This window comes from Meleagris gallopavo, chromosome 2, assembly GCF_905368555.1.
Source record: "Meleagris gallopavo chromosome 2, MGAL_WU_HG_1.1, whole genome shotgun sequence".
Taxonomy (NCBI): domain Eukaryota; kingdom Metazoa; phylum Chordata; class Aves; order Galliformes; family Phasianidae; genus Meleagris; species Meleagris gallopavo.
In genome coordinates this window covers 106,617,459-106,625,226 of record NC_139405.1, presented here as the reverse complement: position 1 = coordinate 106,625,226, position 7,768 = coordinate 106,617,459, and the positions used below count along the sequence as shown (strand labels likewise).

The 7,768-nt window shown below is 50.2% G+C and overlaps 2 protein-coding genes across 2 annotated transcripts; both read right to left on the bottom strand.

Moving 5' to 3' along the window:
• LOC146545130 (gallinacin-6-like) lies at positions 1–1,457 on the bottom strand. Its single transcript, XM_085218527.1, has 3 exons — positions 1,306–1,457; positions 488–617; positions 1–245 (listed from the first exon to the last, which is right to left on the bottom strand). Exons 1-3 carry the CDS (start codon positions 1,361–1,363, stop codon positions 230–232), a joined length of 204 nt encoding a protein of 67 aa, XP_085074653.1. The 5' UTR covers positions 1,364–1,457; the 3' UTR covers positions 1–229.
• A 1,965-nt stretch (positions 1,458–3,422) lies between these two features.
• Positions 3,423–5,549, bottom strand: LOC146545129 (gallinacin-6-like). The gene is made up of 4 exons (XM_085218526.1): positions 5,495–5,549; positions 4,716–4,802; positions 3,896–4,025; positions 3,423–3,646 (listed from the first exon to the last, which is right to left on the bottom strand). The coding sequence occupies exons 2-4, from the start codon at positions 4,777–4,779 to the stop codon at positions 3,631–3,633; spliced, it is 210 nt and encodes a 69-aa protein (XP_085074652.1). The 5' UTR covers positions 4,780–4,802; positions 5,495–5,549; the 3' UTR covers positions 3,423–3,630.
• Between the last annotated feature and the right edge of the window lie 2,219 nt (positions 5,550–7,768).

The window sequence follows — 7,768 nt, the reverse complement described above, 5'->3', positions numbered from 1 at the left end:
TTTTCAACATTTTATTGAAGGAAGGAAGAAATATTTATGATTTCACAAGTGCTGATATCTGCTTCAAAGCAAGAGAAGTACTGAATGCCCTTTTGTTTTGTTCTTTTTTTTTTTTTCATTTTCCAGGATAATGTGGTTTCAGCAGGTCTGATGGAGCTGAAGTGCTGGAGTGCCAGAGATGCCATTTGGTAGATGCAGGAAGGATTTCCAAGGAGAAGCCAGGGAATCATCAGGCCAACTTGCCACTGCATGATGAAAATAGAGAGCCTTTGATTGCCCACCAGTAGGTATCCGGTAGTGTAACTCATTTGGGTCGGGGTCTATCTGCTGTATTTCATGGCACCACAATGGAGGCTGCCATGGGACATGAACAACCCCTGGGAACCCTCTGTTCTCCACTGTTGGAGAAGTGACACATGGTGGTGTCAGCAGCTGTGCCTCCCAGCTGTCAGCCATTGCTATGGGGATGCCTTGCACTTCCATGTACCTTACACAGCAAGAACTCCTTACAGCACCACATGATCCAATCCGGTAATATGGCCACCGACATGGCCCAGGAAAGCAGACTCCCCTTCGAAATGAACAAGCTTGAATAGGGCTAAAAAAGTGGGGCTGACCTGCACAGTGGAAAAAAAAAAAGAATTGACAGAGCAAGTGAGCAGAAGTGGATGCACATTCTCCATCCTCTCCAGTTCCTCTCCCCTAATCAGAGTCGCAAGGACCCCCACTGCTCTCTGCTCCCTGTGCCAGGGCTCCCGCTCTGCCAGCACAGCGGTGCTGCTGATGGCAGCTCCTGGGCTCCAGGCTGTGTCCTGTGGCCCTGGACTGCCTGGGCTCCACAGAGCTCAGCCCCATCCCATTGCACCTCCTGTAGGGATTTATGGTCGTGGCGGACCCCCTGAGCTGCCCCTGCTCTGAACTGAGCAGCCCCAGCTCTCACAGCCTCTTTACCCAGCACCGCTGCTCCAGGCCCTGCTGCTCCTTGGAGGCCCTGTGCTGGGCTCTTCAGAGTTGAATACAAGGGAAGGATCACCTCTCCTGGTTTGCTGCTGAGGCTTTGCCCACTGCAGCCAAGATTACTGTGAGCCCTCTTAGCACTAAGGGCACACTGCTCGCTCGTGCCCAACTTGGTGCCCACCAGGACCCCCAGCTCCTTTCCTGCAGAGCTGCTTCCAGCTGGCTGCCCGCAGCAATTCCTGGTGCTGGGGTTGTTCTTCCCCGGGTGCCGGACTCTGCACTTCCCCTTGTTGAATTGCACGGGGTTCCTGCCTGCTCATTGTCCAGCCTGTCCAAGTCACGTCTTACCTGCAACACCCTGCAGCACCACCAAGAGCACAGCCAGCAGCAGGTAAAGGATCCTCATGGCCACGGCCGGGATGTGAAATCCTTAACTGCAATGAACTGACCCAGCAAGGCCGTAAGATATTGGAATGGATATCTCCTGACTGAGAGATGAGCAACAGCTTATAATGTGCCCCAAATGACCCACACCAAAATCTTATACCGTACAGTACAGTGAACTCAAATAAAGTTGCAGATAGTCAAATCACTGAATGTATCTTGAGGCAACCAGGCCTCTTCTTTGAGTTTCCAAGACTTCTGAAACCAGAAGCTCCTACAGTTCCTTTCATCCCTTATTGTTCCAAAATTCTGTCTTTGATTTTTTGAGTATTGACCTTCTTGCATTGAGAATTTTCATTCTGCTTCTATATGGTGCACGGCGTGCTACTCTGAAACCAACACTGACTGATGAACCATTCATCTTCAGCCTGCCATGGTATTCAGAGATCAAGACAAATGTCATTGTTCTCAAAGTTGGAGAAGGACACCGTTATCTCTTGAGCATCAGTGAAAGCATGACCTCAACCATAACGGAGCTGGAATTTTGGTAAGCTATGGAGGCAGAAAGGCAGGTTGGAGCACTGAGTGCTGTCCGGAGGCCAGCCTCTGTACGCAGTTGAACAGTTCCAGGCTGGAAAGAGCTCTGTGTCTCCCAGTGCCCATGGACTGAAGAAGAATGAAAGCAAAAGAAGTGGATAAAGGCAAGGCAAGGAGCAGAGGGCACCTGTCCAGAAGCAGCAACAGGAGGGATTACCCACTGAGGAGGAGGAGGATCACCACTGCCTTCTGTCTCTCTTCTCCGGCAGGCTCCCCAGCCCCAAACACACCTCTTTCTGTGAAGTCTGGGGCTTCTGGCAGAGCACTCACTGGCCAATGAAAGAAGACTTTTGCCTCCCAGTTGGTTCTGCATTTTGCTGCCTTCCAATGAGGCTGCGCTTTGGGACAGCTTTGACCACAAATGCCCAGGTCTTGGTGCAATCCACCTCGGAGCATTCCGCTTCCTGTGAGAGACGTTAGGCCACAGGGCTATGTGAAATACCTGGAAACAGGCACAGGCTGCTGCTTAGGTCCTACTTCTGTCTTCAGTACGAAGTTTTAGTCTCAGGGCTGCAACACCATCTTGGCCATCATTGGCCTGCATAATGCTTTGGCCTTTACAGCCATCCTTCTTGTATCTTCTCCATGTCAAAAGGAGAATGAATATGACTCCGTAGAGTTTTATAGTAACCCCATAACAGTTCTACTATTACCCCATTGATCTTCATAGTGACCCCTTATCAGTTCCCGTGTCACCCCATAGAGCTTCTTAGTGACCTCAAAACAGTTCCGTAGAGACCACATGGAGCTCCATAGTGCTCCAGAGTGACCCCATAACAGTAACATTATGACCACATAGCAGCTCCGTGTTGACTGCCTAGAGCTCCATGGTGGCCTTATAAGATTTCCATTATGACCCTCTCAGAGCTCCATAGTGACTCCGTAAAACTCCATAGTGACTCCATAACAGTTCTATTATGACCCCATCAGAGCTACTTAGTGACCCCATAACAGTAACATTATGACACCATAGAGCTCCATAGTGACCCCATAAGAGCTCCATAGTGACCCCTGAACAGTTCCATTATGACCACACAGAACTTTATAGTGACCCCATAACAGCTCCATTATGACTAATGGCTAAGTGAACTGGGTCTGTTTAGCCTTGAGGAAAGAAGACTGAGAGGGGAACTGATCCAAGTCTGTAAGTATCTAAGGTGTGGGGGGCAGAGTGGCGAGGCCGGACTGTTGTCAGCAGTGTGTGGAGACAGGACGAGGGGAAACAGACAGAAACTGCAGCATAGGAAGTTCCGCACAAATGTGCGCAAGAACTTCTTACCAGTGAGGGTGACGGAGCACTGGAACAGGCTGCCCAGGGGGGTTGTGGAGACAGTCTTAAAGTCTCAGCCTGTATTTCTGCAGAATGCTCATCTCTACAAGCCAACTGCCCACCTGTGTGTTACTGCCTGTGGTGCAAGGAGTCTGAGGAAAAATCGCCATCTTCCCCAACAAACACGGCCAAGGTTCTACCACAGAAATGCCTGTGTTTGACATTTTATTGAAGCAAGGAAGAAATATTTATGATTTCACAAGTGCTGATATCTGCTTCAAAGCAAGGGAAGTATTCAATGCTTTTTTTTTTCTTTTTCTTTTTTAGGAGGATGTGGTGCCAGCAGGCGTGATGAAGCTGGAGTGCCAGAGATGCCATTTGGTAGATGCAGGAAGGATTTCCAAGGAGAAGCCAGGGAATCATCAGCCCCACCTGCCCCTGCATGGTGAAAATATAGAGCCTTTGCTTGCCCACCAGTAGGTATCCGGTAGTGTAACTCATTTGGGTCGGGGTCTATCTGCTGTATTTCATGGCACCACAATGGAGGCTGCCATGGGACATGAACAACCCCTGGGAACCCTCCATTCCAGTAGGGCTGTCATTGGAGAAGTGACACATGGTGGTGTCAGCAGCTGTGCCTCCCAGCTGTCAGCCATTGCTATGGGGATGCCTTGCACTTCCACGTACCTTACACAGCAAGAACTCCTTAAACCACCACAAGATCCAACCTGGTAATATAGTACCGGACATCTTCCATACCTGCAGACACCCCTTCGAAGTCTACAAGTATGCATTGTGTTAGGAATGAGGGGCTGACCTGCACAGTGGGAAAAAAAAAAAAGAATTGACAGAGCAAGTGAGCAGAAGTGGATGCACATTCTCCATCCTCTCCAGTTCCTCTCCCCTAATCAGAGTCGCAAGGACCCCCACTGCTCTCTGCTCCCTGTGCCAGGGCTCCTGCTCTACCAGCACAGCGGTGCTGCTGATGGCAGCTCCTGGGCTCCAGGCTGTGTCCTGTGGTCCTGGACTGCCTGGGCTCCATAGAGCTCAGCCCCATCCCATTGCACCTCCCGTAGGGATTTATGGTCGTGGCGGACCCCCTGAGCTGCCCCTGCTCTGAACTGAGCAGCCCCAGCTCTCACAGCCTCTTTACCCAGCACCGCTGCTCCAGGCCCTGCTGCTCCTTGGAGGCCCTGTGCTGGGCTCTTCAGAGTTGAATATAAGGAAAGGATCACCTCTCCTAGTTTGCTGCTGAGGCTTTGCCCACTGCAGCCAAGATTACTGTGAGCCCTCTTAGCACTAAGGGCACACTGCTCGCTCGTGCCCAACTTGGTGCCCACCAGGACCCCCAGCTCCTTTCCTGCAGAGCTGCTTCCAGCTGGCTGCCTGCAGCAATTCCTGGTGCTGGGGTTGTTCTTCCCCGGGTGCAGGACTCTGCACTTCCCCTTGTTGAATTGCACGGGGTTCCTGCCTCCTCATTGTCCAGCCTGTCCAAGTCACGTCTTACCTGCAACACCCTGCAGCACCACCAAGAGCACAGCCAGCAGCAGGTAAAGGATCCTCATGGCCATGTGAAATCCTTACCTGCAATGAACTGACCCAGCAAGGCCGAAAGATATTGGAATGGATATCTCCTGACTGAGAGATGAGCAACAGCTTATAATGTGCCCCAAATGACCCACACCAAAATCTTATACCTTACAGTACAGTGAACTCAAATAAAGTTGCAGATATTCAAATCACTGAATGTATCTTGAGGCAACCAGGCCTCTTCTTTGAGTTTCCAAGACTTCTGACACCAGAAGCTCCTACAGTTCCTTTCATCCCTTATTGTTCCAAAATTCTGTCTTTGATTTTTTGAGTATTGACCTTCTTGCATTGAGAATTTTCATTCTGCTTCTATATGGTACACAACGTGCTACTCTGAAACCAACACTGACTGATGAACCATTCATCTTCAGCCTGCCATGGTATTCAGAGATCAATGTCATTGTTCTCAAAGTTGGAGAAGGACACCGTTATCTCTTGAGCATCAGTGAAAGCATGACCTCAACCATAACGGAGCTGGAATTTTGGTAAGCTATGGAGGCAGAAAGGCAGGTTGGAGCACTGAGTGCTGTCCGGAGGCCAGCCTCTGTACGCGGTTGAACAGTTCCAGGCTGGAAAGAGCTCTGTGTCTCCCAGTGCCCATGGACTGAAGAAGAATGAAAGCAAAAGAAGTGGATAAAGGCAAGGCAAGGAGCAGAGGGCACCTGTCCAGAAGCAGCAACAGGAGGGATTACCCACTGAAGAGGAGGAGGATCACCACTGCCTTCTGTCTCTCTTCTCCGGCAGGTTCCCCAGCCCCAAACACACCTCTTTATGTGAAGTTTGGGGCTTCTGGCAGAGCACTCACTGGCCAATGAAAGAAGACTTTTGCCTCCCAGTTGGTTCTGCATTTTGCTGCCTTCCAATGAGGCTGCGCTTTGGGACAGCTTTGACCACAAATGCCCAGGTCTTGGTGCAATCCACCTCGGAGCATTCCGCTTCCTGTGAGAGACGTTAGGCCACAGGGCTATGTGAAATACCTGGAAACAGGCACAGGCTGCTGCATAGGTCCTACTTCTGTCTTCAGTACGAAGTTTTAGTCTCGGGGCTGCAACACCATCTTGGCCATCATTGGCCTGCATAATGCTTTGGCCCTTAAAGCCATCCTTCTTGTATCTTCTCTATGTCAAGGGAAGAATGTGCATTGCTCGCTTTTCATCTTCATCATTATGCTGTTGTTAATTTAGTGTATAGCACTGTTTGAAATAATAACATAAATTCAAACAATCTGTCATGCAAAATACATTTTCATCTCTTTTTCCTCTTAGGGGCACTCCTGATTTTTTTTTTTATTTTCCCTGTTGTTTTAGTGCCCTTTCTGATGTTTGCATTCACTTGGTCCTTCCCAGGTTGCCCAGACCCTTGCAGGATAAGCTGCACACCTGCCAACCGCCCATTTATTTCCCAGGTTGTCACAGAATCATAGAATGGTTTGTGTTGGAAGGGACCTTTGAGATCACCTACTTGCAACCCCCTGCCATAGGCACGGGCACCTCCCTGTAGTGCAGGTTGCTCACAGCGCCATCCAGCCTGGCCTTGAGTGCTTCCATGGAGGGGCATCCACAGCCTCACAGGGCAACCTGTTCAGTGTCTCACCACGCTCACATTAAATAATTTCTTCCTGATATCTAGTCTAAATCTTCTCTCTTTCACTTTAAAGTCATTTTCCCTCATCCTGTCACTGCATGCCTTTATAAGAAGTCCCTCCCCAGCATTCCTGTAGGCCCCTGCAGGTACTGGAATGCCCCCATAAGCCGCCTTGGAGCCTTCTCTTGTGCAGGCTGAAGAGCCCCAGCTCTCTCATCCTGTTCCCGTAGCAGAGGTGCTCCAGCCCTCTGATCATCTTTGTGGCCCTCCTCTGGACCTGCTCCAACAGCTCCATGCCTTTCTCGTGTTGCGGGCCCCACAACTGGACGCAGTACTCCAGGTGGGATCTCACAGAGCAGAGTAGAGGGACAGAATCACCTTCCTCGCCCTGCTGGTCCCACTTCTCCTGATGCAACCCGGGATACGGTTGGCCTTCTGGTCTGCACGCACACACTGCTGTCTCATGTTGAATCTTTCATCAATCGACGCTGCCAAACCCTTCTCCTCAGGGCTGCTCTCAGGTCATTCCCTGCCCAGCCTGTATCTGTGGGATTGCCCCAGCCCAGGTGCATGACTGTGTTTCATGCTGTTCCTGTTAACTGTGGACGTGCCATGAGGACAAGTGTTGAGTACTGCCACCAAAGGTCTCCCCTTCGTTCCTGTCATTTGCAGAGGACACGGGGAGAAGAGGATGGCAAAGAGAAGGTGAAGGAATCTCATGGTGTGAAGTTTGCTGTTGAAGATCATCACTCACCTAGCACTGCCAAGGCCACCGCTAAACCACGTCCCTTAGGGACACCTCCCTCCAACAACCTCCCATCAGGCGGTTGTAGACAGTCTTAAAGTCTCAGCCTGTATTTCTGCAGAATGCTCATCTCCACAAGTCACCTGCCCACCTGTGTGTTACTGCCTGTGGTGCAAGGAGTCTGAGGAAAAATCGCCATCTTCCCCAACAAACACAGCCAAGATTCTACCACAGAAATGCCTGTGTTCGACATTTTATTGAAGCAAGGAAGAAATATTTATGATTTCACAAGTGCTGATATCTGCTTCAAAGCAAGGGAAGTATTCAATGCTTTTTTTTTTCTTTTTCTTTTTTAGGAGGATGTGGTGCCAGCAGGCGTGATGAAGCTGGAGTGCCAGAGATGCCATTTGGTAGATGCAGGAAGGATTTCCAAGGAGAAGCCAGGGAATCATCAGGCCCACTTGCCCCTGCATGGTGAAAATAGAGAGCCTTTGATTGCCCACCAGTAGGTATCCGGTAGTGTAACTCATTTGGGTCGGGGTCTATCTGCTGTATTTCATGGCACCACAATGGAGGCTGCCATGGGACATGAACAACCCCTGGGAACCCTCTGTTCTCCACTGTTGGAGAAGTGACACATG